This window comes from Chelmon rostratus, chromosome 8 (genome assembly GCF_017976325.1).
Source record: "Chelmon rostratus isolate fCheRos1 chromosome 8, fCheRos1.pri, whole genome shotgun sequence".
Taxonomy (NCBI): Eukaryota; Metazoa; Chordata; class Actinopteri; order Chaetodontiformes; family Chaetodontidae; genus Chelmon; species Chelmon rostratus.
In genome coordinates, this window is record NC_055665.1 from 4,119,483 (window position 1) to 4,134,803 (window position 15,321).

Below are 15,321 nucleotides of genomic sequence, written 5' to 3' on the forward strand. Positions count from 1 at the left end.
GTGATGTATTAACCCAGTGGTCCCCAGCTGCTCCCCTCAGGGTCCATAAAGCCATAAAGTAATGTAATAGCTGTTACAACTAACTCAGGCTCATTCAGGCTGCTAATGCTCTACGGAACAGCCTGATTGTAAAGAACAGGACAGTCAAACAGCTGCAGTGCTGGAAAAAGGTGTTTTTATCAAGCCAGTATGTCACCACATAAAACGTTTCTGTTTTTGTTCAGTCAAGTAAAAACTGAGTTAAATGCAATGTCATACATGGGCTCAACTAGTTGTGGAGATGAACTTCTCCTCAGTCTCTTCTAAAACCAGCAAAGACTCGGCTACATTGATGATGGCGCCACACCGCAGCCTTGTCGCCTAGTGGCCACACCTGGTACTGCAGAGGAAAGATCACCCGTAAAGCTTTTTCCTCAAATTTAGTCCGTTTTAAAGGAAACATCTGTAAAACTGTAGCTACAAAACAGCTTTTTATTAGGAATTTATGAGTTGTTATATGCGTCAAACTGAGAAGTGTAAAGTGTCGGACCAAGCTGGGGGCCGTGGGCGGGGCCAGCAGGAGAAGCACTAATGAGCATGTTGCAGGGAGCCACCCAAACGCAGAAGTAAACCTGGAAGCTAAAGAACTTTGGTTTATGTGTTCTGTGAGCAGTTCTCATTCAGTTGGACACCATGTTTGAGTCTGTTTTCCATTACTTATAATACATCCATGCAGTGAACGCCAAGCTGGCCTCGATTGGCTGCTTGCTGTTGTGTCACTACTCACTAGGAAGTTGGAAATGGTACATAAAATTAAAAATATTATTCTGACCCACTGTATAAACCTACCTGTGAGCGTATATGTTGGTTTGGTATAGAAACCCATCTTCTATTTTAATCTGGTTCTAGCTCTAAATCCTGGGAGGACTGGAAGGTGAACTAAAACTTTAAAATACTTTGCCAACTTCCATAATCTGCATCCTAATATTTTTTAATACTCCAAATATCATGCCTATGAGAATTTACAGATTGACTTCACAAGGACTAAGCTATTATCAGTTATCTACCTGCATTGTCTAATCCCCTTCTCCAACACCTTTATAACACCGGTTTGTGATTAAATATGTAGCTTTTAACACAGAAGTGAAAGATGAACATTTCTCATGAATTTTTACATTATTGAGACATGAAGTGATTTTAAACACAAGACCAGAGAAGCCCCTTTAGAATCTAAGGCTGATGTTGGTGCTGGTTTTGGTCCAGATAAACGACATTTTTCCAGCTGTTTGTCCTGAAAATAACATTCTAAACCAGCCTACAGTGCATTTGCAGAACGTCTGCGTGCCCCCTTCACGTGGCGCTGCTCAGCATGACGAATGGACGGGCTTCATACTTAGCATGTGTGATTACCTCGAGGAGATGCGTTCACCTTTGGAGATGAACAAATGTGGCATCTATGTTTCCATCAATATTTAACGTCTCCAATACGTCTCCACTAGCGCCAGGGAGTAATTGCAGGCCTAATTGAATTTGCTTGGCTAGTTTGACATCATGGATCAGTCAGACTGATGACACGCAGCCTCCTAATAATCCCATTTGTACTCATTATCATATTTTACCCTGGCCTTAGTACAACATTTAGCCAGCTATCCTTCTGCTGCTTGTTGCTCGAATATGCAGATACGCCGGCGAAATGGTCCAAAGGGAAGCGGACAGCGTTTCAGATAAACACAGGCCTGACGTGTAATGGTTGCCAACGGTTACGTGGGATGTGCCACCGCGTTGGAGAAATGCCAACAACAAGGAGAAGCTGTAAAGCTAAAGATTTTTAATTTTCTGATCAAACAAGGACGCCGCCGAGTAGTGATCGCTCCCAACACGTCGTGGTTTAGTAGCCAGTTTTCCTGTTTTAGTCATTTTGCACCGACTGCATCTCTGTTGTTTTACCCCATTTTAAGCCCTTTGTGAAAAATGATTGAGATATTTTAAGAAAATTATTCTGTCTGTTATTTGAATTCAATTAATAATTCAAGAGGGGGAATGGGTTTAGGATCTCTCTATTACACACTATCCTTGCCAATTCAATAATGCATGATTATAGTTTTTCAAGGTAGCATAGATTTTGTTGGATTTGTCCAAAGGGCTCGTGTCCATTGGAAGTATATTGCAACTCATCACAGAGTCATTTTCCTGCAGCTGGAAGCTCTTTCTCAGGAACTTCAGTGACAATGAAAGCAAAGTGCAGAATGTCTCTGGGGCGGGGGGGACTTTATTTCACTCTTATCAAGTCTGCTATAATTATGTTTTTATCTAGAATGAATGACAGGAATAATGAGTAACTGCTAACAAGCTTTAAACACCATTATTTCCATTCCTTTAGTTAAATAGAACAGTAATATTAACACTAGTATTTAAACTTTTCCATAACACAAAGCCTTAAAAATGATAAAAAATTAAACAATAGTGGTGATAATGATAATACCACCGGACAAATCAAATAACAGCACATGGGATGGAAAAACAAGTTTTCCATTACATGCAATTTAAAAAAAAGTGATTCAGTTTCTATGTCTTGAAGAGTCAATTCCTGCATTTGAATCATCTTTTCAGGCATTAAATTTGACATTAAACAGCAATATTACAGCGGTGTCACCAAACACAGACGTTTCTTTGTTTGTTTTTAATTAACAGCTTTTTAACATTTGTCCAGATGTGGAATAAAACCTAATTTTATCATTTATCTTGTAACTTAAATTCAGATATCTAATTTTTAAATGTTTAAAAGGTGAACTGATGTATTACAGGGGATTTGCCTCGTGTTGTTTACATATATATAAGTGAAAAGTGGCTGAAGGTCACTGTAAAGTAGATTTTGGGCACAAATAGTTTATATTTAATGTCTGTGTTTTATTGACATGATTATATATGTTAGTTTGTAAGTCTTAAATGAGTTAATTTTCTGGATAAATAATCTATTCTTTCTCAGTCTGGACTATAATTATTATAATTCAACATTAGTTCATAGTACGATTATTTTATTATACGCTGATGGACGAAGGAAAAAATCTCTTTCTGCTGGAGTTCAGTATGCAAACAAACTGCATTTTATACTGTTAGAATAAAGCAAGTCAACATCTTATCTTTTTCATGCATTAAAAAGGCTTATTTTCTGTATTTATTTTCACCTTGCCTTTGCTCTTGGAGGGTCGACGTGGAAAAAGAAAAAAGCAGATTGTTGAATGATTCGGTTTTTAATCTGACAGCAGTAACGGCTCTTCACTTCCCACATGTACCAAATCTATACATTTTTTCACTGCATTGACCTTAAAGAAACTGAATATTTAATCAGTGTTAATTACCAACCAAACAACATCATGTAGCTTTTCGTAATTATGAAATGAGGAGGTTTTGTTGGTGAAATGCAGGGGTCATACGCTCTCGCCCCCTCCCTTCATTTCTCTGCTTCTATCCATCTTATGTATTTGCACCTTGGGGTGATTACCAGGGTGAAGGTGTGAAGATTTGACACTCGGCAGATAGATTCATTTACTGCCACTGCCGGACCTGGAGGTGATAATGAGGTTGAGGATTAAAAGCAGACAATCAGTCGGCCCGTGACGAGGGCTGCGCCACCTCCTCCCCCATCGCCACTCCTCCTCGGTCGCATTGTTAAAATATACTACTCCCTTTTTCCCCCCGTTTTTTTTTTTTTTTTTTTTTTGCTGATCTCCCATGTAATTACACACTAATCTCTGACTCTGAGGGAACGAGACGGATAGTGAGAGAAACAAGGACAGAGAGGTGGAGGAAGAGAAAGAGAAAGAGAGACGCATCCAGAACTTTGTGCTGTTTTACTTTCAGACTGGTGGATCATCTCTTTCACTCTGTTGGCCAGGTCTCAGGTCTGACCTTCATGTCTGCAGCACAGACGACACTTTCTGCACGTCTGTCACTTTTTGTCAAGCACAAGAACAGTCGAGTCAACCATTTGACTTTGTTCTCCATTTGCTGGTTTTATTTTGTAGGATATCTTAAAACCTGTGAACCATGAGCTGCAAATGAATCTGAATATTTTCAAGATGAGTCAGTAAAGCAAAATTTCTGCTAGTTTGAATATTTTGTCTGTTTTTTTCCACATTTTAAAAATTTCATCAGATCCTGTTACTGTTCTCTAAGGGTTTAAAATTTAGATAATGAGTGTGAGTCCTAAGGGTGGCACTACAGCAACATGATGACTTTCAACAACACTATCGCCTTCGATATTGGATGGTTTTTCAAAATTCCCAAAATTCAAGAATAAATTCCCTTTATTCTTAATATCTGATGCCAACGTTTTGGAAATTTTCGCTCTCTACTGTATCTGCGCACTGAGGAAAGATGGGCACCAAGTAGCCAAATGGTTAAAACATGTACCACGTGACCACAAACACAACCTCTGCTTCATTTCCGGCTGCAGAGCATTGTTGCATGTCAAACCCCTCACTCTCTCCACATGAGTCCTGTCTGCCTCGCCACTGAAAACTATCCAATAATGGCAATAAATCCTATAAAAAGGAAAAGTTAGGGAGCAGCTGTGTGATGTTTTATGCAGTTCAAAAGAGGAACCACGTGCAGGACACCAGGCAGATAGAAGAAGCAAAAGGCGAACTTTAACATGTAAGGCTGGTTCTGGGGCACAAAACGGGAAAGCAACACAACCTTAGGGCAAACCAAGAACACAGCAGAAATACAAACGCTGAGCAAAGAACAAACAGAACACAGGCAGGAATACTGAAGAGAACCACAAGCAACAACACAGGTGACCTGACAGTGAACGAGAGCAAACACGTGGACTTAATGCACATGAGTCTAATTAACTAATGAAAAACAAGTGCGGCGAAAACAGGCGGCAAAACACGCAAAGACAAGAAGTAAAACAAAACATGACACATGAAGACAGTGAACTTTCAACTTAAAACAGGAAGTAACTAAACTCAGACCCTAAACCATGACAGATTGTGTTTATAGTGAATAAGATATTAAGTTGTGATTATGGTTCAGCAGCAGGTCTTTGGTCATTTGTGGGTGTTAATTTGTTCTCATACTGTAGATGAACCCACTACAGGCCACACTCAGCAGTGACACTGCAGAGCCACATCATGCCTCCGTAGCTAATGCTAGCATGCTAATTTAAGTTGCAAGGACTGGCAAATAACACTTGCACTATTTTGATTCTGTACAAACCTCAGGATCCAGTTTTGTGGCACTTTTCTATGTTGCCCCGATCATCTTTTGAAAGCTTGGCCTCCATGCAGCTTTTTGCTTTCTGCACTAATCAGATCTGTGAGGGAAAACATCTGATTTGGGACCTTCCTGCTGCAGCCTGAAAGCTGCTGTTGCTTCACCTCCAATGTTTGTTTATTCTGTGGCGTCCATGATGGCGCCTTGATGTTCCCATGATATTTGCTCTGCATACCCAGAGCTATTTTTGGTCCTGAGACATCTAACACCATCAGCGCGCTCCTCCAGAGCCGCCCTGCCCCCGTGCGCCCACAGGCTCTCGCTGTGCTGTGTAACCATCCTGAGTTAACCTTTCCTGAAGGCACAGGGAAGCCCAGGCATGGAGCACTCTTTAGCATAATGAGTATGTTCATCAAAGCCCTGCGATGTGCTGGATGGGGCCGCAGGATTCACCAACACACGCACCCATCAACACACCCATGCTAATGTGTGTGTACGCACGTAGGTGTGTGCGAGCTTCCTGCTGAGCTGGGAACAGGGCCACAGGTGATGGCGCTCTAATTTACACATGCACACGCACACTCATTTACACACACACACGCACGGTGGCTCTGAGTAGCGGCCGCCCTCGGACCTCATTTGAGGATGAAATCGTTTGTGTGACCAAAGTGTCATTTATAATTAATGACCACTTGTGTGTAATTTAGAGGGATCTCACCTGTGGCCCTGTCCCCAGCTCAGTGGGAACACACACACACACACACACACACGCATGCGCACACACCACAAAAACACATTAACTCAAGTGAACTTACACACACACAAGACTCGTACAGTAGTAGGGCTGAGCGACATGGCAAAATTAGTGAACGAACTGAAGATCAATATTATTATTATTAATCTCTTTTGAGATGAAATTAGTGACAATTTTATATATGTTTTAGCTTCATGCTTTGCCTGCTTGTCTGTGCAAACAAATTGTTTGCATAAAGCCAACCAAATAATTTCATGTAAGACTTGAAGCGTAGGTTTGCCTTCAGATGTTTGGGCGACACAATGAATTCAGAGTGTTTTTTACATAAGAAATAAATTAAGAGATGTATTGAGAGCTGGAAGCACTTTTTGAAATACTGAATAGTATCTTCAGATCTTCCTCTGTGTGTGTGTGGCCCCAACAACCACCACCAAAAAGAAAGGACAGCCTGTGTGTTACCTAAGAGGCTAAAACCAGGGTAAAAGACTCACACATGCTCATGAAACTTCATGTGATTTAGCCCAGAGTCCTGACTGGAGGTTTTTTAAATAAGTGGCTGCTGGACAGTAAGAGGAAACTGTTTAGAGCAGGCATCTCAAACCGGTTCCATAAAGGGCCGCGTGGCTGCAGGTTTTCATTCCAACCCAGGAGGAGCACATCAGGCCAACCAATAAACATCAAGGGATCACTTAGTTATCAGCTGAAGACTCAGCTGATTAATTGATTCCAGCCTGGTGTGTTCCTCCTTGGTTGGAATGAAAACTTGCAGCCACACGGCCCTTTATGGAACCGGTTTGAGATGCCTGGTTTAGAGAGATTTTAATGAGTAAATTTAAACTGAAACTGAACTTTGAACAAGTTTCTAACTGATGTCTTGTGTCGCACCTTGTCCTTCCGAATGAGCGACCAAACAAACATGCAGAAAGGTAAACCGCTAACATCAGTTAAGAAGCTAAGCTGCTAGTTAGCTGGTCAGCTGTGGCACATTAAACGGCTTAACCACAAATGTTAAGATTGGTCAGGTTAGATGCTACGTGTTGTGGTCGTGTCTCAACATCACTGCTAACACCGCAATCTCGGCTTGCAAGCTAATAGTGCAGGTTTGCTTACACTGTGTGCGCCTGCAGACTCAGCTGTCAATCAAAGACATACATATTCCTGCCACCTAGGAGGATCTAGGGGATCTCCAAAACCTTTTTAGTAAGATATATTAACATATGCTAAAGCGCTGGTGTTATCATGTTGCATGCTGCTACTGAGTGAATACGTGGAGCGAAGGTGGAAACATTTCTGATTGAAAGCTTGTTTTGTGGGGAAACTCTCAAAAGCTAATGGAGAAGGATAATTGACTCAGCTGCACCCTTATTGTGGAAAGTAACAGATTAAAATCAAACGTCCCCCTGCTGACATGTAGCTGGAGGTGTCAGACCTTAGATAAACATGCTGCTAAAACACCTGAAGCCTTGTAAGCAATATTAAATAATAATTAACAGCATTGCTTTGTTGAGTTCATATCAGTCCCCAAAATGAATGGTTCTAGGGTGGAACAGTATTATTGTAGCTGTTAGTTGTTCAGCAGCTCTTTAACAACACACAATTTCAGTCAATTAAAGGAAAATCTTTAAAATTCCAAAACAGCAATATCTGTATAATGGAAGGTAACCCAACGCAGCACCCTCACAGTTAGCACGGGGTGAGTTAAACCACAGTATCTATACACGATACACATACCTTTAAGTGTAAAACGGGAGCACAAGGCATTAAACTTATCTTTATGTTATTATATGACTCAGTATGCCACAGTTCGGGTTATTAGCAGGTACATATAACCTACCAGGCTACAGTGCATTTTAAACCTGCTTCACGTTCAATATGTGGTCATTTAAATGGTTAAACATCCACTTTCAACATGATTTCAACCCAGATGTCCAGACGACCTCGTTAACTGGATTAAAAGTGATTAATTAACCAGATGTGCACTGGAAGCAGCTGTGTGGCGTGTCTGCTGAGATCGGTTTAGTTGTGGTGGCAATTTTTTGTGGTTTCCAAGACAACACGTTTGCAGCTCATTTTTGATCGATGTTGTATCAGATACTTTGTGGCTGTACTTGACTCTTTTTTAATGACTCTATGCAGCATATTGTCCTATCTGAATAAGCCCTGTGATTGGCTGGTGACCTGTCCGGGGTGTACCCAACCTCTCACCCAGTGTCAGCTGGAACGGGCTCCATCCCCCCTTTAACCTTCAAGGATTGATGAGATAGCCAATGGATGGATGGGCTTCCTGAATAGTTTATTGTAGCAGAAGAAGAACCATCACATTCGTTCTCCTGCTTCACAGTCGTAAGAGAAGCGACATAAAGAAGAAAAAATAGTTTTTCTATATGTACGTATACGACCCGGTCTCCTAGAAATTACATTTCTACACAACTAATTTACATTATGTAATTATGTTGTGTTGACAAACATAATCGCTGCCTGGATTATGTTCAGTTTGTTTGACTGAATGAAACATTATATTTAATGTATCGCGCTGGAGTCACAGGGAGGTGGTCCTGATCCAGGGTTGGATGAACCGAAGTCAGAACCAGCATTCTAGTCAGTCCACTGTCTAGTGGTTAGGTTTAGACAACCACAGCACTTTGGATAAGGACAGGGAACCATGATGTTTCCCTGACATTAACCAAGTGCTGCCACTGCCTAAACATAACCATAATAAAGTTGAATAATGCTGGAGTCATGGAGTGGATAGTGTAAAACTGCTTATTTTAGCACAAAACAAGTTAAATACATTCTCAGAACAATCTGTATCAACCTGTCTGTGACTTGGCAGGTACGTTAATGAACAACATTTGGTATTAAGTTTCCTTCAAAACGTATTTGCTGTTGCTAATTAGCTCAATATGAACGTAATTCCTGGAGACAGAGGGCGCTCAAAAGACACAGTCAATTAGTGAAAGCTTAATGTAAGATTTCTGGTTATTTTGCTCCACCTGTTCAGGTTTAAGTCAACCAGTGAGATTATTTCTGCCTGCACTTCAGCTGTTTACAGAACTAAAACTAAAACTAAAGAAAAATATTCGATGTGTCAAGCTCATCAGGTCACTTCTGTTTCATGTTAGCAGCTCAGGTTTTGTATTCGTTCTTAAAAGATATTTTATATCAGTAGTTTTGCTAAAAAAAAAAAAAAGATCTTGGAATCATTGCAGTGCAACAGACAGAAATACATTTTTCAAACCGCTCGCTGCATCTCTGAAGGCAAGACGATGCAACTCAGGTCATTTCTCAAACTGCCAGTCGCAGTCGGAGCGCTCTAGGCGGCGTCATGTTAAACAAAACTGTGCATTGATGCAATACACAAAGAGTTGGTTATGTCAATGTGATATTTATCACCTCTGATCAAGAAGAAATTAGTGCGAAAAATAAGGTCGTAGATCATTGTGGGTTAGATTAAGTGTCAGAGGGGAAAAAAAATCAATGGCTCTGTGCGCGGTGTTCAGTGTGGCCAGTAGAAAGTGCATCTGAAGGTGGCGTGGCCTCGGGACAGCAGCGCCACGCTGAAGCTTATCGCCTCTGACATCCTCTAATATGGCGACCAACCAGTGGAGGGTTGATGAACACGAGTGCATCGTTTAGATTCAGGCAGCTCGCTACATTTGTCTTTGTGTTGCTCGGCTCACCTCAGGCGCGTCTCACCTGTGAGTGTTGGCGAGCGCCTGTCACTCACCGGCTGCGATGGCAGATTAAGAACAAACCAGGAGCATGAAGCTCATCGTTTCATGCCTCTGAAAGCTGCTGTGTGAATAATCGGTATTTTAATAATGTGAAAGCATGTTGTGTTCTCGCCAGCTTCCACCTTTAAACTGTGAGTTATTGTGCGTTTAATCATTCGCAGTATTGTCTGACTTATTGTTAGAAACTACTCAGATGTATGTATGTGTGTCATTGGAGACATAAGAAAAATATAATTAAAGTCTATAAATGTAATGTTTTTTAACAGACATAGAAAAGTCTAAAGTCATTGCTTAATATTATGGTATGTTGAATGCTGGTGCATTTAGTATCTTGGAGTGACGGATGTGGTGCAACTGTGTACATTTTGAACTCAGTATTGTTTGCATGTGGTGGTGAATCAGATGTAGAAATGCGTGGCATTCATTTTGATTTGGCATGTAGTGGAGACTAGTTCGGGGGGTGGAGACCCCTGGAACCCCCACGGCTTTAACATCGCTGCTCCACCTGTGGTTCACCTGTCTATTCTTTTTTTTTTTTTGGTATTAGATGTTTATCTAAAGCCCTTTGCTTTGTTTTTTCCCTCGGCCACACAGTTTGTATATGTCCCCTTCTTTCGGTTTTGTTTTATGATTTGTTTGTGCAAATAAACGACACCTCGGTGGCTCCGGAAACGTGAGCCGCTGTTTTCTTTTCGGCATGCCGGCTGTGACTTCTACAGCTGAGCTCACATGTACACCGCTAAAGTCATTATTGCAGTACACTTTGCATTGATACACTGCAGCTAGATCACAGCAGAGGCCTTGTGGCTGCTCTGAGAATTGTAAACCTGCTGCGTGCAGTTTGCTGCTGCGTTGTTCGCTGCCACAGGAAATACATATAATGATAATGAATGAACCAAGATGCTGTGGAAGGATGCAAGAGCTTAAAGTCAGTCTACGGAAATGGGCACTTTATGTTCACTTTTATTACACTTACCATAAAGTAAAGTCTTCCTTATCTACCCTAAAAGTATCGTCTTGCTCAAACGGACTCCCTGTTAACCGCAGGACGAGCTGGCCACGGTTGGAGACGCCCCTCACAGTCAATCTGGAAGAGTTTGAGTCCACGGTTCGGCATCGGCTGGCAGATAACAAACGACAATCCGATCCAGCCAATGGGATGCTCCTAATTACCTAATGAACAGGGACATGCGGTGATTTGTTGCCATAGTGCGCTTGTTAGGTTAAGTGGTGGGAATCGACAGGATGCTCAGATGTTGTCTCTTTCTGTCTCTGTTCTTACGGCGTTCTTTAGCTTCCTGCGTTTGGCTCCAGTTTGGTTCTGCTGTGCTGTAAAAACCCCGGAGGTCTCGGTTTCGGATGTTACTTTGTAGAGGATGTGGCCATGCTGTAAAATCTGATGAGAATCAGTGGCTTATACTGCTTTTTTGAGGTGATTCTTTCAGCAGATGAGCGATATAAGAGCTTGGATCCACTGATTTAACAGTGCACTCCTATAACACAGTCGGACTCTGATTGGGCCGTTTTAAAAAGATCATCAAAATTCACGCAGCAGAACCAGATTTATCCCCTTCATCTTCATTTTTGTCAAAACCAAGCACCTACTGTCCATACACAGCTTGGTCGGGAGATTCAGGTGTGTTATGCTAGTAGCGACTAATGTAGCTTCGACCTGCTAGCCTCAAGCAGAACGGACGAGCACGCTCCAGAGGTCTGGAAACCTAATTTCTTTCTAAAGCGTCACACTATCAGATTTTTTTCATTTTGAGACTTGTGCTCTTAAGACCCAGCTGGAGCTCTGGAGCCACGAGAGACTACAAAACTGGTGCACTTTCCCTTTACGATGCTTTCAGATTAAAAGCAGTGCAAATTTTCTCTTGATTTATTTGTGCAATCATCTAATTCTGCTGCAGACATTAGCTGTAGCTGCAGCACGTAGCAACCGACTTGCCGATTGTGATTGTGTGTTTCTCTCTGTTCATTCAGGTGGAGTCATGGGAGACATATTTGCATTTGGTGCAGATGTGTCTTCACCTGGCACCTGGAGAGAATCAATTCCATTGACTTTGTGTGCAGTGGTGTCACCTCTGAAAAAAACTTGCTTTGTGTCCCGTGTAAACACAGCTCCAATGTACCAAAAATGCACCAAAACCAGCTTCAGCAGAGCAACAACAGAGTCCAGGCGTCCAAAACGTTGCATGTACTGTATCTGGCTTCATTGTCTCCGTCAGTCACCAACCACTGGCTTTGAATATGCTTTTCAAAGTAGCCGCCTTCATTTGTTTATTTGCAAAGTTGCCTGTGTTCATGTGCTCACTTGGGGCTACTGAGCTTACAGACTGATGATGATGATGATGATGATGATGAAGATGATGGAGGAGATGCAGGGCCGCGTTGTTGTAGAAAGCCTCTCCGCATGGCCCCGTCACCCTCCTGCCTCTTCCCACCCCCCTCTGCTCCCAGCATCCCTCTTCTATTGACCATGTTGCACATTATAAATCAACTGTGAGTTGGGCTACCTTGCAAGCACCCTAATGAAAGCTCATTTATAAAGTGGCTAAATGGTCCTGACAAAAGTCCTAATGAGGAAATCAATAATTCAGTGATTGTTACTCTTCTTATACTAATACGTCCCTCTTGTAGCGCTTTGATTCCAGCTAAGAGAAGGCCATTTTTTACTGGATTCAGTTCTGCGTGTCAGCACTGTTGTGGGTTTTTTCTGTCCTTGAAGCCTTGTGATAAATCGCGTGTTGTTGTTTTTGCTTCTTGGAAAGATGAAAAGGCTTTTGCGATCGGTGGAATGCTGTGACGCTGCTTCGATGCTGAGACGCTGCTTCCTGTGACGCACATTGTGATCTCCTGACGCTGTCTGCTCTTTGCCCCGCCTCGATTTTCTGTTTAAATCGATACTTTTCTATTGAAGTACTCTGCCTGTCCTTATCATCTTTCTTGCTACGTTTAATTTTACAACAATCTTGCTTAGCCTTTAGTCGTCTACAGCTAATGCAACCTTGCTAACTGTGTCACAGTGATGAACAGATGATGCAAAGTTTGTCCCTGTTGAGTGGCTTCAGAAGTGCAAATAATCAGTCATGTGGCCTGGTCTGTAGTCAGCAGGTTTCGCCCCGCTGGTCATCCTATTGGCCTCGGGGGGGTCTTATTTAACCCCACCAACAGGGTTGAACAATGCACGCTAGTAATCGGGGTGCTTTGGACTTTGAGGAAGAGTCAGGGAACCCAGGCACACGCCTGCGGTAGTTTTAGCGGCACAATCCATATTATCGCTTTAGCAACATAATCCATGTCGGCGGCATGAAGCAGTCAGAGATCACAAATAAAAGCGTGGCCAGGACGTTGGAGTTTGCCAGTCGACACTGATTAATGCTCTGGTCCATCACCAGCGAGGGGCGATGATGAGACAGCGCATGTTGGCTATTGTCGTGAGCAGGGATTTAGTTTTGTTGGTAACTGGCCTTCTTAATAGGGGCGACCCGACCTGAAGCATTACAAAGACAGGCTGTTTGTAAGGAAATATTTGTAACCAAATTTTTTCTTACTATTAAATGAATCTTCCCCACCTGACCCATGCCCACGTTGCCAAGGTGGGAGGGTTGCCTTTGATCTATTTCCTGTTTAGCCTCCAGACTTGATATAGAATAATTTGAGGCTCTTGTGTTAAAAACGTCTCCATCAATTAAGAGCTGCTTTGTCCAGGGCAACAGACTCAGGTCGCTCCACCTTGTATGCACGATAGTTCACCTGGTCCTTACTCACAACTTTCAGAGGAATTTGGAAAATTGACCAGCTTTAATTATTGGTGATTTCAATAATCACCTGAACAAGGTCTCTATGCTTTTGATTTTATTCAGTTTCTACATGGACCTCCTCACTCCAACCCCCTTGGCTTCATTCCATCGTGTGAGTTTAAGGTTTCTGCTCCGACTGTCTCTCCTGTCACATCCGTGCTGTCAGATCACCTTCTTATTAAATCTGAAGTGACACCAGCCTGTCTGTAATGCTGGCACTGATGTATTTACCACTCATCGCACTGGTCCCTCGGCTTTAACTGCACTTAAACAGGCAGCGATTGCCTTTGGTCCTGGCTTCTTTCGCTGCAGGCCTCGCTGGAATTTGTATAATTGATCATTTCCAAAACAAAGAGGTACTGAAGTCCAGTGATTTTACAGTAGATCCCAGTTACTCAATTATATGAGCATATTAAGCAAGTCCCATAGAAAGGAGGGGTCAAAATCCAACCCATAACTACACACAGTGGCCTTAGCTTGTGCAGGTGACCCATTATAATTCTTCCCTGTCTTGTTCCCTTTCACAGTTGAGGCTAAACTGATGCATTGTGCTCATTCAGAATTGTTAAAGAAATAATAAACCTCATGCTGGAAGAAATGTTAGATCAGCTACTCTCATATATTTCTTAAATATGTCATTTTCTCTTCAATTTCACATGACTTCTTTCCAATCTTTACGGTCTGGATTGCACTGTGTGACATCTGTCTGCATGATTAGCAAGAATTTGAAGACGATGCCGACTGCTTCAGTTATGTGACGCGTCACTAATAAAAGATGGAAAAGATGGTACAACAAATGCTCACGCTCCCAAACAAAAACAAGCCATTTTATTAGAGCAGTCATCAGGCTGTAATAAACCGTAGCAGTGTGTGGACAGATGGTGACTCACCCCTGCGAGGTCATTGATCATCAGCCTTAACAATGGGAGTGTGTGCTGTAGGAAGCCCGGCGAGCAGCACCCCAGTCCTCTGTTAATTGCAGGGGCAGGTAGATTACCCTCTTATACCCCTCACTGGGCCTTAATGTTGGGCATGGGTACCCACTGGCCACCCCACGTGCCCCCTCAGATGCCTCCTTAACTGGCTTTAGATTCATCATTATGCTTCAATATGTGATTAATGAGCCACATTATGCATTCTTTGGAGATTAATTACTGTGTGATTTTGGTCAGCGGTAAACATTAGAGGTGTATTTCCTGTGGAGTTTAAAAGACCCTTTTCTGAGCACGAATCAAACACACACACCCTTTAGGAGCGGTCTTCTTTTTCCTTTTCATGAGCTCAGCATATAGGGGTCTGTAGACAGAGAAGAGGAGATGCTGTGACTGTACAAGCTTCAGATTTTGATGTGGAGAAAACACTCCAGTGTTTCCTCTTTTCTGGGTCCCTTTGCACTTCCTGTTGCCTTTCTTCTTTCAGAACAAAGAACAAGCTGTGGTACTTCGAGTTCGGCACTTCGGAGACCTTTTCGGCCACATGTAAGAAGCTCCACGACTTTCTGGAGGTTGAGGTAAATCAAACCGCATACTTTCTTCAAACCCTATAGAAAAGCCAACCAGAAAAACTGCTTTAGTGAATCATCCTTTTATCAACTCTTTAATGTGAGTCCCAAGCAGTCTTCTCTACATCTCTTATTGGGAATATTTGATTAAACCACATGCACGAAAACTGCAGAAAAGTACTTTGGTAAGAAAAACAGTGTCACTTAAAAATATTCTGGTCAACTTTTGTTCCATAAATAGCACAAATTTGTACTCGTTTCAAATTCACCCAGACAAAGTGTTGATGTGTGAAGGCTATCTGTGCACCTCCCCACTGAACCTCAGCT

At 42.2% G+C, this 15,321-nt stretch overlaps 1 protein-coding gene across 9 annotated transcripts in view; it reads left to right on the forward strand.

Moving 5' to 3' along the window:
- Positions 1–15,321, forward strand: part of dgkb (diacylglycerol kinase, beta) — a 67,109-nt gene that overhangs the window by 38,440 nt on the left and 13,348 nt on the right. For all 9 annotated transcript variants that reach the window (XM_041942158.1, XM_041942160.1, XM_041942162.1 and 6 more), the window contains one exon: positions 14,913–15,003. In XM_041942158.1, coding sequence (XP_041798092.1) covers positions 14,913–15,003 — 91 coding nt within the window. The remainder of the gene's footprint in view (positions 1–14,912; positions 15,004–15,321) is intronic.